At 48.9% G+C, this 20318-nt stretch overlaps 2 protein-coding genes across 2 annotated transcripts in view; one reads left to right on the top strand and one right to left on the bottom strand.

Moving 5' to 3' along the window:
• The window catches only part of Ccdc116 (coiled-coil domain containing 116), a 23212-nt gene extending 8377 nt beyond the window's left edge, over nucleotides 1-14835 (top strand). Inside the window, exons 2-5 of the mRNA XM_048785086.1 lie at nucleotides 10163-10294; nucleotides 11118-11663; nucleotides 11784-12377; nucleotides 13484-14835. Coding sequence (XP_048641043.1) covers nucleotides 10223-10294; nucleotides 11118-11663; nucleotides 11784-12377; nucleotides 13484-14653 — 2382 coding nt within the window. The 5' untranslated portion in view covers nucleotides 10163-10222 and the 3' untranslated portion in view covers nucleotides 14654-14835. The remainder of the gene's footprint in view (nucleotides 1-10162; nucleotides 10295-11117; nucleotides 11664-11783; nucleotides 12378-13483) is intronic.
• On the bottom strand, nucleotides 5512-7494 carry Ydjc (YdjC chitooligosaccharide deacetylase homolog). Its single transcript, XM_015500189.2, is given in 6 exon segments — nucleotides 5512-5975; nucleotides 5978-6294; nucleotides 6491-6668; nucleotides 6753-6852; nucleotides 7036-7195; nucleotides 7283-7494. Coding segments are annotated over 6 exon segments (1125 nt in total). The 5' UTR covers nucleotides 7447-7494; the 3' UTR covers nucleotides 5512-5769.
• Nucleotides 14836-20318: the final 5483 nt, after the last annotated feature.

Here is a 20318-nt window from a genome sequence, read left to right as displayed (position 1 = left end):
GGGGGGGGGGGGGGGGGAATGCTGCGCAAAGGGAGGCCCACTCCTTGTGTAAAAATCTGGCTAATGTTTCCACAACAGTATGGATTAAACGGGCAAACCCTGATGTCTGTATAATGATTGAACTACAGCCTGGCCAGCCTGTGTAGGGAAACCCTGTAATGCCAGGTCTGTGGTGACCCCAGAGGGAGGGCCTGCCAGCCAAGGACGCTGCACACTTGTGCAATGAATTTCTCGCCAGAAAGGCTCCTGATCAGGCTGAAGGCCAGCACCCCTTTCTGCAGCTATGTTAGAAGATCCACTGCTCATCGCAGGCAAAGTAAAAGCCAGAATATCCATTTGAAATTCTAAGTTCCATCTGAATGTGCCACGGAGCTCTCCAACTCCTCAGCGCAGCAGCCCCACCACAGCCCTTCCTTGGCACAGTTTGACCCTTTGCGGGATCAGAATTGGCAGGACTCAGCTTTGTAGCTGGCACCAATCTGGGGTCACTGGGGTCTCTGCTGGCCCTTTCCTTCAGAGCAGCCGCTGGCTCATCCCAGGAACAAGATGGCCTTTCCTCTCCCTTTGGACTCAACAACCTTTGCAGAGTCAAGCTCCACTTGATGCTCGCTCAATAATATCCTTTCAATGTGTTTTATATTGTTTTGATTGCCTTTTTTTGTAGAAATAAAAATTGACCTTAGAGGTTATCATCAGATGAACTTTGTAAGGATTTGAATGTTAATGTCTTTTCAAGGCAAGTGGGACTGTCCCTGAAACAGTAGAGAATATATGGCATTCTGATACCCTGAGGAAGCTGATGATCCAAACGCTGTGTGTCACCAACTCTGCTTCTGCCACTGGCGGCTTTTCTTCTTGGCTACTGGGGGGACTAGATCCTCTAGAGAAGATGACTTCAAGAAACTTTGCTTTCTTTTTTGACTTTAATTCTATAACTTGAGATCTTTCAGGGCTCAGGGCCGTGTAAGTCAGGTCTGGGTTTCGTCTGTGCAGATGTGAGAAGTGATGGATAGGTTAGGGAGCATAACACTGTTTAGTTGTCCAAGCAAGTGGCCCCTGCGGGGTGTAATGAGCTCAGCTTCTTTAGTCCTAGGTACTCAAGGGACAGGTTTCTGGAGACTCCCCTGTGTCCAGGATGGCAAGAGCACTGGGCCAGTGTTTCCACATCTGTCCATTAATAGAAAGGTGATAATGGATTTTATTTCACTCATACGCAGATTTGTAATAAAATGCCAAATGGTTAGAAGATATCAAAAAAAAAACACCATTTGTTCTTGTTGCTTCTCTGAATCTAGAAATATTGCCATTCTTGGAAACTGTCCCATTGCTTCATATTTCTGCCAATGTAGCTCTGCCTGCCTGTCACCCACTCACTGCTCTCTGCTCACTGTGGGAAGGTACCCCTTATGCCAGCAGCCCCTCTCAGGGACTCTCAGCTCTGGCACTGGCACCCTATGGTCTGCCCCAGCAGCAGAGGCCTGGCTCTCTAGTGGGTGTACTTCCCTTTGGCCTGGGTGGCTTGTTCCTTCTAGCCGTGCCCTGAGGCAGGCTTTGAGCAAGCTGGTGGCCAGCCCTGGCTGCTCCAAAACCAAAAGCTGGATCCTCTGGAGGAGAGGAGAGCTGTAGAGTAGCCACCTATCACTGACCCGTGCTGGCTCAGGATTTCACATCTGCCTAGTTCCTTGAAGTGCCCTGGGTCTTCCTCCTGTCCCTCTCCGCAACAGTGGAGAATAGGCTTTCTAAGATGCTGCGATCCCATTCTGCTGCCCTTAATAAAAATGCTCTCCAACACTGGTTTGATTGTGTGGGTTTCTTCCTTCCTTTGGAGGTGGGTAGTGCCAGGAGCCTGTGCTCTTGGAGAGTGGGGAAGGGTGGCTGGGGCCTTCGAGCTCTCTCCCTTTTCCCATCCTCTTCATAAGAGGCACACAGTGGTGTTCTTATGTCCCCAGAGGGAAGCAAATGGGGTATAATCAACAATGGACAAGCAGAAGAATCTAGAGTGTATCAAGGCCTGCAGAGGGATCCTGTGGATGTCTAGTAAAGGAACAGGAACTTCCACACATGAATATGTCACTTCAGTCCTCCTGTGACACCCCCCCCCCCCAAGAGAGTGGTGATGCTATGATCCATGTATAGCAGAGGTGAAAATAGGCTCTGAGAAGGGTGGCTTGATCAGTGTCCTAATTAAGCTGGGGCTAGGCCATTTCCCTAAGTGGTTTCCAGCTAGAAACTGACCCAGCGTTCCCCAAAACGTTGGGTGCCAAGGTACTACAGTAAAAGTGCCAGTTTGGTATAGCACCTAGCCAGGCCAGTGACACATATTTTTGTTCAGGCCTAGTTCCCTTTCTGGAACTGGATGCTAGATAAGACCCAGACTACCTGTCAGTCTCAGAGAGCAAAGCTTCCTATGGTTTTAGTAATAGGGACAATAAGGGTCTTTGCCTTTAGTTGCAGGTGGGCTGCTCTGCCACATGGATGTGCCACATCCTTTATCCTCTGAATCTCAAGGCAGCACTGTGAACACCATTATCCTTATGCCTGTTTTTATAGAGGAGGAAACATGTTCTGGGTGATGACAAGGGCATCTGGCTGTTTTTGCATTTACTCCTGAGCTCTTGCATCCCACCAATCAGCACAATTCCTCTCAAAGGGTCCAGTCATGGCTATAGACTCTTCCTCTCCTCCAAAAGTCATAGGCATAGAGGACCCTATAGACTGGCTTCTCTGACCAAGGGACCGAGTCTTTCTCGTTACCAAACAGGCAGCAGCTTTTTTTTTTTTTTGTCTTCAATTTTTTTTTTTAATTGAGGACCTTTATTTTTGTTATTTATATGCGGTGCTGAGAATCAAACCCAGTGCCTCACACATGCTAGGCAAGCGCTCTACCACTGAGCTATACCCCCAGCCCCAAATAGGCAGCTTCTAAGCCCTGCTCCAACTTCCATTTGGCAGTTCCTCTGTGCCCTTCACTTGCCATCCAAAAGCCAGATCTAGTCTTGATTCTTCCTGCCCTGTTTTTTTTTTTTTTTTTTCCCCTTTCCCTGCTTCCTCAAGTTCAGAGTGGCAAATGGCATCATTCCAAGACAGCAAAGCTGGGGGTGGGACTTTTTAAGTGCAGCATGGTACCTAGTCCAGGCCATGCCTGGTAAATGTCTATTTTCTGGGTGACTGGGACATGTTCTTATTCAGAGACAGGGCTCTTGGGGAACTGGGCAGACTTCAAGACCAGAGTAGAAATGACTTGCCCAACACTGTGCAGAGGCTCAGGGAAGGAAGTCACCTCCTCTGGAGTACCCTTGTGGCTATTGGGCCCTCACTGCAGCCTCTAGCTGGAGGCACACTAGGGTAACCAGGACAGCACCTCCTGGCAAAACCCACCTTTGTTCTCATACATTTTTGTGGGCTTCTTTAACCCTACCTCCCAATGTGGCCCAGATCACATTGATTGTTGCCTTGAAGGCTGGACTGTGTCCCAGTATCCAGCCCTGGCCTGGCACAGAGCAGACCCTCCATATGTGAACACTGAGTGGATATATAACAGTAAATCACTGTCTAAGTCATTCTGCACAGCAGTTTGGCATACGAAATACCCTACTCCTACCCAGCCATGCTAGTAGGCCACCGGTAATCACTCCAACAGGTCCTTATTACTTTCCCTTCCCTTGTGAGGTGGTCCTTGGTTGCCTGATTCTCCTACCAGTCTGGCCATACCCTCCCTTTATCTTAAATTCCTAAGGTCCCTAGGGTTGTTCTAAACATCCGTCTTTGCTCATCTTCCTTCCCTGGGTGACAATAGCCACTTCTACAGTTTTATCTAACATTTGTGCAGAACCCTAAGCCCTCCTGCCTACTCTGCACCTCTCTTTCAAGCTACATAACCGGTTACTTATTCCTCTGAACACCCCATAGTAGAACAAGGCCACTCCAAGGCCTCAGCCAGCAGACTTCATGAGTATGACCAGATCACCCAGGGCCAAAGCAAGGAGGTAAATGCTAGACAGCAGATGGGACTAAACCCACAGTGATTCCTGTTCACAAGCATGAGAGAAAGGAAGTAGAAAAGTGCTGTAGTTGTCAGAGTCAAGGTCAACTGGAGGGTTAGGATGGAAGACCAGCATAGAGCCAGAAAAAGATGTGGAGGGAGGTGAGCTAAAGCCATGGTCAAGGGGATAGAGACATGGATAAGTGCATGCAGGAAGAAGGACTAGGATACCTTGACCCTTTCAGAAAGCTGGGTAATTGCTGGTAATCCCAGCAATTTAGCAAGATCCGGTCTCAAAAAAATTAAAAAGACCCTTGATATGGCTCAGTGGTAAAGCACCCCTGGTTTCAATCCCCAGTAGCAAAACAAAAACAAGCCACTTGTCCCTTTAGACTGTCTGTGTTCAGAGTAAGAACTCTCTTGACACCTGATCTCATGAATTGATAACAGGCCAGGGTCCAGTGCACTTCGAATAAATAAATCAGTATGTCCAAAGCCCTGCCCTATCACTCCAACCTCTAGGTCTGTAAAATGGAGACACATGAAATTAAATGAGACAAAAAGGACCATGTAGTGTTCCACCTGTCTTACTATCCTTTGGAGTTGGGCAGAAGGACTCTTTTCTCTCAAGTTCCCCATTGTCTTCCCTGCCTACTCTGCATGTCTCAGGGACCCTGAACCAATTAATATGGTGACCCTGTCACCAGGTCCAGTTAGGAATCCCAGGTTCCCATTTCCACAGAAGACTGCCCTTCCTGGAAAAATTTAAACATACTCCTTTAAGCTTGCCTTAAAGGGGGGCCTCCTCACACCTGTCCCATAGAATGACTTATTTAGAACAGATGACCTCTTTTTAAGTAAAAATTGAAGTTACCATGCCTCCCAAAAAGCAGTTTGATGAGACAATCCTATTCCCATTCCTTATAAAAAGAATAAAGGAAAAACAAGCCAGGTGAGGTGGCACATGACCTGTAATACCAACTACTTGGGAGGTTGAGGCAGGAGAATCCCAAATTCAAGACCAGCCTCAGCAACTTAGTGAAATCTTGTCTCAAACTAAAAAATGAAAAGGACTAGGGACGCAGCTCAGTGGTAGAGTACCAATTAGTTCAGTTCCTAGTACCAAAACAACAATAACAAAAACCACTTCAGTATTGCTGGGTGTGGTGGTATGTGCCTGTAGTTCTGTAACTACTTGGAAGACTAAGGATGGAGGATTGCTTGAGCCCAGAAGTTTGAAGCCAGACTGGATGACATAGCGAGAATCTAACCAGTGAGGCACAGTCACACATGCCTGTAATCCCAGTGACTGGGAGGCTAAGGCAGGAGGATGGCAAGTTGGAGGCCAGCCTTAGGAACTTATCAAGGGCTTAAGCAACTTAGACCCTGTCTCAAAATTCCAAAACAAATAAAAAGGGCTAGGGATATAACTCAGTGGTAAAAATACCCCCAGTACCAAAAAACAAAACAAACAAACAAAAACCCATCATACACATCCCTAAGCATAAACAAAACCAGAACACAGAATATTTGCATAGAATATTGACTTGGTCTGGGCCACAAAGGAGTTGCTGTGTACATTCTTGTTTCATGGTTTCCCAAGCACTGTTTACAAACCACCCAAGTCTGAAAGACACATATTTTATTTACAGCCAATCCCTGCCCACTGCCCCTGCCCAGTCAGGGGTTTACATTACAATGTGAATTGTCACCAAATGCTCTGCAGGCCCAGATGTCATTGTCTGGGCCTGCATGCAGCCAAGAGTGGCTTCCTTAATACCTGGCTGTCACTCTGAACCATGAGGACCTGGGCACAAAGCAGGCAGTGTCTCACTGTGGGAAGTGGGTTCCTGCCCAGGCCATGGTTCCAGGCTGTGCCAGAGGTTATTCTGGCCCCTTTCTTCCACACCTATAAGGGGCATTAGCGATCGGCTCACTGTCGGAGTTATGGTGGGGAAGGGCTCCAAGAAGGGTTCCAGAGTGGCCTTGCAGAGGACTCCCGGGGCCTCTTGGAGTCCAGGTCGTCAAGGGTGCAGAGCTGCACGCCATCTTGGGCAAGCTGGGCCCGCAGAGTGGGCGCTGTGAGGACCCGCAGCTCATGCAGCCTCTCCCAAGAGCAAGAGAAAGCATCAGGGCCCTCACCGCAGCCCCCGGCTGGAGGCACACTGGGGTAACCGGGGTGTGCCATCAGCTCGGCTGTCAGGGCATGGCCTGCAGGGATACCTTCCAAGGCTCTCGCCAGCGCCCCCAGTACGCGGTGAGCAGACATGTGTCGGCCGCAAGTGCTCAGGCCCACGAAAGCATCCGTCCACCTGTAGGTGCTGGGGCATCAATGGCAGAGCAGGAAGATCCTGAAGGCTAGTTAGGGGTCAGGGCGGGAAGGAACTAGAGTGGGGCAGCCAGTCGATGCCTGACCTTTTTCCAGGTTGAAAAAGGGACACTCTGGACAAGTGAACCAACCCGTGGGACTCTGGGGATGGGGTCGGGATTGGGGAGTCCGGTGCTCACCATAGGCCATGACGGGAGAAAGGACCCATAGCTGCCCTGGCATCGCGCTCCACTGTGCAGGCGAAGGCACGGGCTGGGTCTTCCAGCCACGCGCAGCCGCTCACACCACGTTCTAGCGGCAGTCGTGTGAAGCGCACCCCATAAGCCTGCAGCGACTCGGCAAACACTTGACACACACCTGCTGACGAAGCCGCCTCAGAGAGGAGCACATCTCCTCATCTGGGAGCAAAGCCCCCCGACCTGGGAGCTTGAACCCACGAACCTGGGAGTACGTGCACATGCTGATGTCCGTCCACATGCGTAGGGTCCCTGCCCAGCAATTCCCGGAAGCGGCTTAATTGGGCCTCTAGCTCCTCCCGCACCTGGAAGGAGAAGCATAGACATTTGAGCTTCAGGGAGCAGCTACAGAAGATTCCCTCCTTGTACAACTGTAAGACTGAATAAGAGAAGGATCTTGCCGCTCCTGTCCCTAACGACTTCACGGTAACCTCCGGGCTGAGCTTTGGGGTCAACGCGTGCATCCTCCTGCAGCCGCACCTCCGCACCTGAGGCAAAGCCACGTCTCCGGCAGCTACCGCCTCCCGGAATCCCATCTTGCCCAGAAAGAAGCCTTCGCGGCTCAGCAGCGACGAGGCGCCTTGGCGGGCTGGGCCTACAGGTCGACCTTCGGACAGGTTGGCGTGGAGGCCGGTAGGGATGCTGTGCCTGTGGGCGGAGCAGGATCTGGAGCCCAGACGCCGCGGGGCAAATGCATCCCCAAACCCGCTGGATCCCGTAAGGGGCCGCTCTCACCTGCGAGCCAGCTCCGCCGCGCTCTCCGCGGCCGCGCCGTTAACCAGCAGGGACACACTGGTCACAGTCCCTGCCAGGAAAGCCTCCACGATGCCCTCATCGCGCCGCGGACAGTAACCGAAGTCATCTGCGGTGACCACCAGCCGCACGCGCGGACCAGCCATGGCAGCTTCAAACCTTTGATGGAGACTTGAGGGGTGTGGTCTAGACAACCCAGGCCCCGCCCAAGAACGCTGCCCAAAACCCCGCCCTGACGCACACGCCTAGTCGCGGCTATCCTTCGCCTTTGTTGTCACCAGCTAGTGGTTCCTAATTGGCTCTGTAACCACTCCGCCGACTTTGCTCTGTTGGAACTAGTTCAAGACTGCATTTATAATTACAACAGGACGAACTTTCCTTGACTAATAAAGTGAACGGCAGAGCGGGGCGCCGTGACGCACGCCTGTAATCCCAGTACCCCGGGGGGCTAAGGCAGGAGGACCGCAAGTTTAAAGCCAGTCTCAGCAATTTAGTGAGGCCCTAAGCAACTTAGCAAGACTGTCTCAAAAAGGGCTGGGGAAGTGTCTCAGTGGTTAAGCTCCTCTGGGTTCAATCCCCAGAACCAAAGAAGAAGAAGAAGAAGAAGAAAAAAAGTGAACGTTGAGAAATGGGTTTTTATTTTGTTTTGGTTTTTTTGTGTGTGTGTTTTTTTTTCTTTGTTTAAAATAGCAACATAAAAGAAAAAGAAAGGAAAGGGAGAAAAACAAAAAAAAAAAAAAAAAAAAAGGAAAAGAAAAACTCCTTTACTCTTTCCAGAGATCACCATTGCTAACTTTCTGGGTAGTGTACTTCCAGTATTCTCTAAGAAGATAAACACACCTAATTTCACTTCACCATCCAAAGATGATCACATCAATGCTATTGCATTCTTGTAATTTTTTTTTTTTTGTATACCAGTGCCTATGAACATTTTTCATGTTATTAACTATTTTGATTTTTTAAAAATTGCCTATTGTCCTTTACTTATTTTTCTAAGAAGAGACATTTCCTTAGTAAAGCTCTAAACAAGAAAATGAACATATATGTCATGATAATGGCTTAATTTGAGAAAGCATTAGCCTCTGTGTCTCTCTGGAGCTCCGTCCAAAGTAACAAGTTTTACATTTATAACAATTTTTTTGCTCTTTGGGTCCAGAAAGCCTTTCCTTACCCATGATTATGTCACTAGTTACCATGATGACAAACAGTTTTCATTGTAATGTGACTCTTTTGATTTATTTTTCACTATGGAAATCATGGTATTTGTGTCCAGTCTTTGAGATTGGTAATGTCATTTGTGTTTTACAGATAAGGAAACTGAGTGTCAGAGAGGGGAGGAGTAGTGAATCTGGGATTAGTCCCTGCAACTCAGGGCCTACATCTAGGCCTCCTCTGATCCTCTTAGTCCTCTTAGGGGAAGAGAAGGTAGAGTAGAACTTGAGAATAACAAATAATACCTCATGGAGCCTTGTAGGTATTGGAGGACTCAAAAAGCCCTTCAACCAAGCTCTTGACATACAGACTGTTGTGTTCAATCATACTAATTATTGAATTAGCAGACCTCAACTAACTACCGTTCTCCACTGGGAAGCTGATCCTGGAAAGGCCAGAAGTCCTGAGGTTGTAAAAGTGGAAGATAGCATTGATTAAGCACCTCCTGGGTGCCAGGCACTGGACAGGGCTGACTGTCTCAGTCCTTGCCCCAAAGGAGCACCATTTGGTAGACAAGTAACAACATGCAGTGGTAGACTCTGGCATGGGGTTTGTGGTGAATCTGTTGACCAGAAGGGGAAAGGAAAGGGAATGTGGTAATGTTATATAGGGCCTCTCTTAGGGTGTCAAGTGTGTTGTATGAAGATTTTATGTAATCCTGTACTCCCTATGTGGAAGGATGTTAGTCCTATTTTCAAACAAGGAGTCTATGCTCAGGTTGAATCACACCCTCAAGAAACAGCACAGCCAGGAATTGAAGCTGGCTAGGCCTGTAACTGAGAACTGGAACTTTTTCCTCTGTTCTCAGGAAGACTGCAGAAAAGGGCTCAGACGGACTCTGTGGTCTATTACCTTGGGCAAGGGGAGCAGGCCCCTGGAAAGAAGAAATAAGAGCAGGAAGCCGAGGGTTTTGCAACTATCAAGGAGAAACTGAGGAAGGTGTGTTTGTATTGAGGTTGGAGGCCATGGCTTTTGCCCTTAGACTCATTTTGGGGCAGTTTAGGGTCACAGATCCGATTCCCCAGATTCAGAGCCCCTAGCCAGAGAGCGAAATCCGCAGCCACCCGGGTCGCCGGTGACTGTGAAGGCAACAGAGCCAGGGGCAGTGGGAGTGGGAGAGGAGTCAGCGTGGCCCCGCCCCCAACTATTGTGTCGTAAGAAGCAAGTGGGCAAAAGGATCCTTGTTAACCAATCAGGGGGCGGTATTTAAATAATCGAGCAGGGAGCCCCCCCCCTCCCAACACAATCTAGCTCTCTGTGAGGTGGTCAATTAGCGCGCACAGACCACACAAGCTAGCCGAGCAAGGTAGGACTCTGGTGAGCGGGTCGATCATAAGCCAGGGTGGGACGCCAGGAGGCCCCGGTTTAGGAGGAGAGAGGGTCAGACACATCCCGACCCAGAGACCTCTGAGACAGGATACGGCCGTCCCCAGAGATCCCCACCCTTACGACTCCAATTGGGGGCAGTCCGCGGACGCCTAGGGGGCTCTGAGCAGAGGAAGAGTTATAAAGGACACGGAGTGTGGGGAGCGAGGTACCGGCGGACCCCAGGGCCACTGACATAGTCAGGGATGGACGGAAAGAAACTTGGACTCGTGGAAGCCTGGGCGCACCCTTGAGACCCTTACGCCATTTTCCCGCGTCCTGCAGAGTGGAATCTGTTGTGGAACTGAAGAGAGAAGGCGGACAGTGGGCTTGGCTGCTTGCATTATGGCCAGCTGTCGCCACCACTCAGGATACCTGGCCGACGATGAGGCTGGCCACAGCACGTACATAGCACGGGTAAGTATGCCTAGCAGGATCCGAACCTGATGCCACGGACTACTAATACTCGTTCTTGTTTCCTATTGATCTCCTCTCTGGTCCTCTTAGTGAAGTCCTTATTATAGGCTTGACCTGTCTACAACCCCTTGCTGGGCCCTGATCTCCCTTGATTTCATTCCCAATTCCCCTGACTCCAGTGTCACAAGAGGGACTTGGATCAACTAGGAACTCTGAGTATGAGCATGGTGTCATCTCAGAGTCCAGGACTCAAGTTAGAGAAGTAGCCATATGTAAAACAGGGCTCAGGATCTCCTGTGTTCTCTGCATCACAGCAGTGGAGACAGGGATGGCTTGCTCCTTGCAGAGATTCAGAACCACAGAGACTCAGAGGGGTTTTATCATTTGCCCAATCACACCACATATAAGGGTAGAAGTGGGCTTTCAGACTAGGTCTTGTGTATGTGAAATGTAGGTTTGGGGAACATTTCAGGGAAATCATAAATAGATCCTTATTTGTGAAAGTGGGGGTTGAACCTCAAAAGGGGCTATTGTGGACACTGTCACACAGCCTGAAGATGGCAGAGTCAGGGTCCAAACCCAGGATTAGCATACTCTAAAGTGCAATTCCTGGGCTTTGAATTTAGCTCGGTGGTGGAGCTCTTGCCTAGCACACTCAAGACCCTGGGTTCAAACACCAGCACTACCAAAACCAAAAAAACAAAACTGGAATTCCTTCCACTGTTCAATCTCCATCTAGCTCCTAGCAGCCCCCTAGGACAGGGACCTCCCTCCCCTGCAGGGCATCCTGCAAACTGTGAAAAGCCTGTCTGCTTAGGTGCAGCCACCCAAGAAGCCACTGTTGCCAGAAATGGGGTCAGCCTCCAAGCTGGGTCGTATGCCCCACCCACCATCAATGGATGGCAACTCAGCTTACCGGGGCCACCGCCAAACTGCTAAGGGCCCTCAGGCTTTTGGTAGCTTCTTGGATTTCCTGACTGAGGGCCAGGTGTTAGACAGCCTACAGACAGTGGTGGAGGAGGCAACAGAGCGCATGGCTGCTATGAAGACAGAGGCTGGGGTGCCATTGGTAGAGATCCAGGACCCAATTGAGGTGCCAAGTGGTAGGCGGCCACGTGTTCGACCCAGCTTCAGCACTGTGCACCGACACCGTGCTCAGCCCAGCCTCTGTACTGGACGCCCCAACAATTACCCATCTTGCTCCAGCTCCATGTCTGACTCCCATAGCAGCCTCACAGCTGGCTGTCTGGGCTCCCACAGCTGGAACAGTGACGTGGGTGCACAAGGCTTAGGCTCAGTGCCACCCACGAGGGACAAACTTCTACTGGAGAAAAACCTCAAGCGTCTACTGCGGTTGGAGAAGAAAGGGGTGAGATCTGGGTCCATGACTGGGGCTAGTGGGGGGGATGGACAGGCCAGGCCAGGGCCAAGCGTGCTTGGCTGCTTCTGGACACCTCTCAGAATCCCCTCCCCCTCTCTCTTTCTGCAGAAAGGCCTGAGTCAGCCCAGTTCCAAGAGGGAATCCCTGCTATGGGACTCACTGGGCAGCCAGGCCAGCAGCCAGCGGACCCGGGAGCAGCCATTGTCTTGGTTCTCAGGGCTGCTGGGCTCCAGACCAGGCACTCCTGAAGCATCAGAGATGGGACCTGGAGAACGAGAGCTGTTTTTCCTCAAACGAGAATTCAACAAGGAGATGAAATCTTTGCTGAGCCAGCCAGCATCCTTTGACTTGCCTGGCTACTGTTCAGTCCGTCAGCCCCATTGCACCCTGGACTTCCTGGCTAAGCACCACCTCTTTCCTGCTCTGCAGACTGTGGTCAGTCAGGCTGTGGACAAGCTCAGTTGTGCTCGCCGCCCAGATGGCTGCCCTCTTTTTCCTGTCAACTGCGATCCCAACCCAGCATTGTCATTTAACTTGCTACCACAAGACTCCAGGATGGTCACACCCACTAGGAGAAGGGAGCACTATGATTCTTTCCTCAGTAGAGCCTCCAGCTCCAAGATAACTCCCAGAAAAACCAAGGGCAAACGGGGCTCCCCCGCTGTGTCTAATGCTCAGGTGGCCACCAAACTCAGGCTCAAGGTGAAACCTACAGAAGAGACCAATGTCCCTAGCCCCTCACTTCACCCCAGGCAGGGGACTCCTGACTTAGATCCCAAATTACAGAAAACACCTGTGTTCCAGAGTTCCAGCCAGAAAACCAAGCCTTGCCATGGCTTGCATCTCACCCTGCCTGCACCTAGAATCACAGTGGAGTTGGCATCTAGTCAGGGTTGCCTCAGGGGACCAGTCCCACCTCCACTTGTCTCCTCCCACCCTCTTTCCTCCTACCTTTTCCCCATCCTCTCCTCTTCGGCTTCATTGAGTTCAAAGGTAATCCCCTCAAGAGTGGGGCATGGAAACTTGAGGACAAATTTGAAGGGCAATGACCCTGTTACCCACCACTCCTAGCAGCCACTATCACTGGCAGGTGCCCAAGATCAAGGTCTCTCTTGACCTACATTATGGAAACCTGCTGGGCATAGTACAAGCTGCTGGAATACCAGGAATCCTGGCCTAGCTACTACTAAATATTGTCAAAGATGAATAAAGGCTATTTTTTATCCTGGATATATATTTTTTTAATGTTTGTATGTGAATCTTGGAGGTCCTCCCACATAGAAAGGGTCTTGTCCCTTGTGGGGACTCTGCATCCTAGAGTCTAGTTCCCTCTAAATTCAACTGCAGGACTCTCCAGCCTCTCTGATTTGCTTAGGGAAAGTTGCCCAGGGGGACTATGTGGACAACATAGGTGATTTTACCCTGGTGGGTCTCTAGCAGTCCCCCAACTGTGCCTTCACCAAGGTCCAGGTGTGCTTCTCTCTGAACATAGGGCTGCAGCATCAGCTTGTAGAAGCCCAGGTTTTTCAGGCTCAGGTTTGCTGGCACCATGACTGAGGTCCCTAGCTTTGCTGCAGGCCTAATAGGTGAGGCAGGTGAAGTGATCATGAGGGTTGGCTATTGAGTATCACAGCATAGAAAATGTGGTAGAGTTTATATCCTTAGTGTGATAAGTATGACTTCTATATTTGTGACAGGCTGGGCTGGTAGGGCTGCCAAGGAGATGTGATGGGTGTCACAAGGCAGCAGGAAAGGTAAGACCAACAAGATGTGACATGTCTCCTTTTCCCTCCTTGGCTACCACATAGAGCCCCAGTGTCAAGTTCACGAAGAAGAAGTCGCTGCCTTCCATCTCATCCAAGTCCAGCATGTCCCACCTCTCCAACCCCTGGTACGAGGAGCTCATCAACTTCTTGGTTGAGCAGGCAGTCTCCTTGCTCATCTGCAAGTACAAGTTTGAGAACAACCTCAATAAGCAGCTTGGCTTCATCTCCTTCCCAATCACTGAGACACTCATGGACCTTTTCCTGGGCTTCAAGAAAGTGAAGGGCTCCCATATCCGCCTGTCCTCGAAGATAGACTGGCGCTGCCTGTTGCACAAGCTGGAGGAGGACCATTTGCTACATCAGGTCTCAAGGCAGGCCTCGCGGCTGGGAGCCCACCATCCCAGTAGCATCTCCCAGGTTGGTGCTTCCCAGGTCAGTGCCTCCCACGTCAGCACCTCCCACCATCGTGTTCCCCATTTTGGCCCCTCATGGCGTAGCACAGTGCCCCTCACCCCACAATCTACCATGCATCCTGAGCCAGTAACTGACAGGACCCAGGCCCGGGCCCAGGCCCAGGCCCAGACCCATTCCCAGGCCCAGGCCCAGACCCAGGCTTATTCCCAGACCCAGGCCCAGGCCCATTCCCAGGCCCAGGCCCGGGCCCAGGCCCAGGCCATAGAGCCTGACCCTTCCCTCAACATTGAGCTGCCAATCCTCCAGCTACACAGCACTCAGGAGCCTACTACAGAAGAGGGGAAGATACCCACAAGCCTATCAGAGCCCAAGCTGTCTGTGTCATCCACCACCAGCATGGGTTTCAGTCCTCCGGAGTCCAAGGAAATGGTGAATGTCGAGGACATTGATGGCAGTGACAAAGACAAGGATAAGGACAGTGATGAGGACAAGAATGAGGTTAAGGGCACTGATAGTGATAAGGACAAGGACAAGGATAAGGACAGTGATGAGGACAAGTATGAGAATGAGGGCAGTGATGAGGAAAAGGAGGAGGATGAAGGCAGTGATGAGGATGAGGATGAGGTCGAGGATGAGAATGAGGATGAGGTCGAGGATGAGGATGAGGGCAGTGATGAGGACAAGGAGGAGGGTGAGCAGTATTCTGTGTATGACAGCGAGTCCCAGAGCTTCCCTGAGCCTGGATTGGAGACAACCATTAACTACTCTGTGGACATGGGCCACAGTGACCCCCCATGATGTTCCCATAAACCACACCAAGTGCTCCATTCCCTGCTCCTGCTGTTTTGGAGTGACTTTCCACTCAATTGGCCCCTGCTCTGAGCAGCGGTCAGGATGGGATGAGAATACCCATGAGAATTTCTGCTGATACTCTCAGGGAAGCCAATGAGAGAAACAGAAATAAATATGTTCATTTCTCATTCTGAGATTTCTGCTTCCCTTTCTTTTCTTCCTTGCCACCTACCTTTTTTTTTTTTTTTTTTTTGGTACCAGGGATGAACCCCGCAGGGAGCTTTACCACTGAGCCATACCCTCAGCCTGTTTTATTTTTTTTTTTTAATTTTGGGACAGGGTTTCTATAAATTGTTTAGGGCCTCATTAAGTTGCTGAGGTTGGCTTTGAACTTGTGCTCCTCCTGCCTCAGACTCCCAAGCCACTGAGATTATAGGTATGTACCACCACGCCTAGCTGCTCCTGCCCTTTAGTAGCACCTTTAGGGTGGGCCTAGCTCAGCTGCAGCTATCCTTCATGAAAGCTAGTATCACTCTGACCCTGGGGAATCTCATGTGCTCTGCCTTATAATGCTGTCCTCTCACGTGACCAGCCTCCTTCTACTTTCTGCCTGCTTTGTTGTGTGGTTCTTCTCAACTCTAGTCTGCAATTTTCTGGTTCCTCAACCCTCTTAGGACTCCTGGTCACCCCTCAGTCACAGTCCCTGTGCATCATGACTCCTGCTTTTTGGAAACTTTCTCTGCCTGGGGAAGCTCCCTCCTTGCTTTGGTATGTCACAGCCTCACATTGCAGCCAAAAAACATGCAGTCTCACCCTCTCCAGCTATTCTCATGGCTACCTGTATCTCTAATTTGTGTTTCCCAACACCCAACTCCAGAAAATCTGGAGTTTCTATGCCAGGCCATGTGGTGGTAGCTGTTGGTCAATTGGGCTGTGGATTGGCTGCCCTAGGGCATGGCTTCTGCTGTGATTGACAAGTTTCTTCTCCAAGGTTATCCTGGGATTTCTGGCTATCTTGTACTTTCAGCAAAACATCGCCTTTCCCTCTGCCTTGTAGGGCAGCTTGTTTATTGCCCTATTCATGCACCTTCATTCAGAGAACAATTCAATCTCTCCCCTCTAGACAAGAGAACATGTAAAGACTCTACACTATACTTTTCTTGTCTAGGTTGCCATTGTGGGGCACATGGTGGGTCTGTTTTTGCCTCTCTTTCAATGCATAGAGGTCAGGCTTGCTCAGCCAAGCTTGACCATGCTCAGGGGCCCAAGAGCCTATACATGAAGATATATCAACAGAAGGGCTCCCTCTAGAGTCTGGCAGGGGAGTTCTCTTGGACATTAGCCACATTCACACCCTATAATTCAGAATCCTAAAATGGGTAGATCAGGGACCCATTTTTCTACAGAGCTCTTGTGGCACAGATCTTTCAGGGCACATGTTTGACTCAATTCCCAGTCCTTAAGGCCAACCACCACTACCACCACAGCAATACCACTTGACTGCGATTGATTAGTCCCATTGGCATATTGCTATTCTAAGCCTGGCTGATTGCTAACAACGAATGTGGATGCTACAGAGTAGCCATTATCTACCTGTCCAAAAGCAAGAAACCTATCAGTAAAAAGGATCCAAAAAAGAAAGCCCTCAGGCTCAAGAGACAGCATCTGCTATGATTCCCACTCACTTCTCAGGTCCTATTGCCACATCATCAACGGACATTAGAACATGGCCCTATCCCAGCATCAGAGGCACATGTCCCTGGGAAGAGCTGGAGCAGTACTTTTGGAAACTATTGGAACATTGTGCTAGATATGTGTGTTCTTATCCTGTTTCAGTTATCTCTTGCTGTGTACAGAATACCCCAAGGTTTAAATAGCTTCAAACAAAAGATCATTTATCATGACATTGGGATTGACATGATAGGCTGAAGTTGCTCATGTGACTGCTTTCAACTGAGAACTAAAACATTCCAAATCGGTTCTCTTCCTCCAGGGTATCTCTCCATGTAGCCTCTCACCATGCAGTCAGTAATCTAGTCTGCACTTCCTTACAGCTTGAAGATACACTGACTTCCTAGAAGGAAGAAGCAGCAACCTCTGGAGTTGCTATGACTGGTGCTTAAAAATCCCAAAATAGTACTTCTTTGGCATTCTCTTAGTCAAAGAAAGTCACAGTCCCTGCCCAGATTCAATGAGAGGGAAATGGATTCTGTCTCCTTTGCTTACAGGGATGGGAGGAATTTTTTGTTTTGTGGTACCAGGATTGGAACTTAGGGCCTCACACATGTTGGACAAGCACTCTAAGTAATATTCCCCAACTTTGAGATGGGAGGAATTGTTTGTGGCCATATTTGGAGACTAGCTACCACTCTTTCTCCCCTCCATGACTAGATGCATCTCAAGCATGGACACAGGTTAAGCCAATCAGACTCTCTCTCAAGAATCTGAACCTGAAGACAAACTGTGGTTGAAAGGTACTGAAGATGTTATGAATAGTCCTGGGCCATAAGATGATCCAGGGAACATTTTTCTTCATAAGGGAGGCAGAAGAAGAACTATGAGAAGCCATGAGGCTACACAAGAGTCAAGGAAGAGTCACTTTGGCCTCCCCCACTTTGTTTCTGGGGTTTGGTTTCTAATTTAAATGATAATCAGAGATATTCTAAAAAAAAAACCCACTATATTTATTTGGGAATTGCAGATCATCACAAGGGAAATATGTGTGCCATAGTAAACTTTGACCATACTTGAGGAGAACGAGGCAAAGGGAAACTTTTAAGGTGTAATGAGACCCAGAATTGGTGGTACACACCAGTAATCCCAGCACTAGGAGACTGAGTCAGAAGGCTCACTTGAGTCCAAGAGTTCAACACCAGCCTGGGAAACATAAGAAAACATAATAATAATAAAGTCAAAATGAGAATTATATATGCCATTTTGAAACAATAATATTTGACTACAAGGAACAATAACAAGGGAGACACTGGTCCAAGATTGAACAGACAGTTGCTGGGCAGACATCTTTGCAGAAGTAGTTTTGTGTAAGTTTGTGGTGGTCCTTGTGTGAAGTTGTGGTTCTGGCAGAGTCTTTTATGATAGTTCTTATTATGAAGCCTGCATGAGATCCCCTCCTTCCCAGCCTCCTGGTTTTATTTACTTATTTTGGTTAGGGCATTACAAGTTACTTCATTTTGATTCTGACAACTTTGACATAGCTTACTTAGAATCCTGTTTCTGCCTGTCAGAAGAATAGCCATTCTCTTGTCCTAAATGCAAGTGAAAAACCATTGGTGACTTTCAGCAGGAGACTGGCATAATCTGTTTTGTTTAGTACTGGGGATTGAACCCAGGGGTGCTTAATCACTGAACCACATTCCCCAGCCCTTTTTAATATTTTATTTAGAGAAAGAGTCTCATTAAGTTGCTTAGGGCCTTACTAAGTTGTTGACGCTGGCCTTAAACTTGCAATCCTTCTGCTTCAGCTTCCTGAGCTGCTGGGACATAATCTATTTTCTGCTTTCACATTTTTCCTTTGTAGATAATGCTGCGGCATGGGACCAGTGTAGTGGAAGCAGCGAGATCTAATAGGAAGTGGTAGATGATACTTGTTAGAGGGGGAAATGGGCTTAGGTGGAGGTTTCAGGAGAGATGCCTTGAAATCTGTTTTGGAGTCAGGGACATCAACACTTATTTGATTAGACATAAGGAGTGAGGTAAAGAGAAGAATCAAAGAAGAATTCAAAATTTCAGTCTTGAGCAATTGGTAAATGGAGAGGCCGATTTGCTAAGACTCAGAAGCCTAGAGGAGGAGCAGCTTAAAGGAAGAGATCAGAATTCTGCTTTGTACATGTTAACTTTGATATGCCTGCTGACATGTCCAAAAGAACATTTTCATTGCCTCTCAGGTTGTACTGTTGTCCCTCTACCCTGGATTGGAGGCCCCCTCAAGTACTGGGTCTGCCAAGTCCAGGGTAGACCTTCTTAAGCCATTTAGACATTCTAAATTCTAAAAATATCAAGGTGCCTTATTTGATATATAATCCAAAATAAACATAATATTAAACATTGAAAATCTTAATTGTTTTCAGGGTGTTTGCCTAGCATGGGCAAGGTCCTGAGTTCAATCCCCAGCATCAAAGAAAATAAACTGACAAACAAACAAACACCCTAAAATTACATGCTGCTGTCTTTTTTTTTTTTTTTGGGGGGGGGTACTGGGGATTGAACGCAGGGTGCTTTACCACTGAGCCATATCCTCAGCCCCTTTTATTTTTTATTTTGAGATAGGGTTTCACTAAGTTGCTGAGGCTGTCTTTGAACTTGTGAAGGGGGAGCCCCCTTCAGCCTCTCTGAGTTGCCAGGATTGAAAGTATGCATCACTTCACCCAGCTGTTACTTTCATTCGGAAGGGCTTGCCAGCTATGCTTATAATCCCAGCGACCTGGGAGACTGAGGCAGGAGGATTCCCTAAGGTCCAGCCTTAGGAATTTAGTAACTTAGCAAGACCCTGTCTAAATTGAAAAAAGAAAGAAGACTGAGGATGTAGCCCGTGGTAAAATGCCTCTGGGTTCAATCCCCAGTATTCCACCCGCCACAAAGGACTTTATTCTGTTTTTTTTTTTTTTCCTGAGTTCAAAATTCTGGATGAACTCATTAACTATTAAATATGAACTATTAACTATTAAATATGAACTTTAATTTCTGCTTTGCTAGTGCCCCAAGTGCATGGCTCAGTCAGCTTCTTGGGTAATGTACCCCAGAGCCAGTTCCTCTATGACCCCCAGCTTAGGGTTTGGAATCAAAATCAATGTAAGAAAGTTCCATGGATGAATAAGTAAACAGTGGCATACGTTTTCCTCCCTTGAAGACGGAACTGAAAATCCTCTGAAAAGGCAGCATAACTGAAACCCAAAAGAACATTTTCACTTCATGTCAAGAAGACCTGGGACACATAGTCACCCAGGCTTGCTCCCCAAATTCCTTTCTCCCTGTGTTGTGGTTTCCTTAGACAGATTTGGGACTTTCTATTGAAATTTTGCCATTATCCTCAACTCCACAGCTCCCTGCTGTCCTGTGCTGCTGTATGACGCAGTAACTCCGAGTTCTGTCATGTAAGGAATCAAATGGTTGAGTGGGAAATTCAGAAGACCCAAGATTCGGGGACTGAGGTGACTCAGAGTCCGAGAGGGGGCCATAACCGAATGGCTGGGGAATTAATTCCCGGGTTCAGGGATCTGTTCACTTTATGACCACAAAAATCTAGTGACCCAACAACTTTAAGATCCTGCAGCTGCAGATGCAAAGTCCGAGGGGAGAGACACATAATTGAGGTCCCAGAGGCCCAAGATCAAGGTGCTTTCTATACATATATCGGTAGGGTCTTAGGACCCTCAGAATGGTGTTCAGGGGCTCAGCGACCGCAGGACTCCGCGAGCGCACTCACCTGTGCAACCCTGTGCACTTTTACCACTTGGCTGCAGCCGCCCGTCCCTTGACGTTCATTGGTGAGCCCTCGGAAGCGTGGACCAATCAAAGCCCTCTCGTATCTCCGGCTCCCTCCCAGCGAAATCTCTGGAAATCCAGGGTTGGGTCTGTTTTTAAGCCTACCCAATGGCAGTACGGGCGGAGCGCCGCGCGGGATGACGATTGGCTGGCGCGAGCGGGCGCTGTC

Source organism: Marmota marmota, unplaced genomic scaffold (assembly GCF_001458135.2).
Source record: "Marmota marmota marmota unplaced genomic scaffold, marMar, whole genome shotgun sequence".
NCBI lineage: Eukaryota > Metazoa > Chordata > Mammalia > Rodentia > Sciuridae > Marmota > Marmota marmota.
Note: the sequence above shows the minus strand (reverse complement) of the source record. Positions and strands in the feature narration are given on the sequence as shown.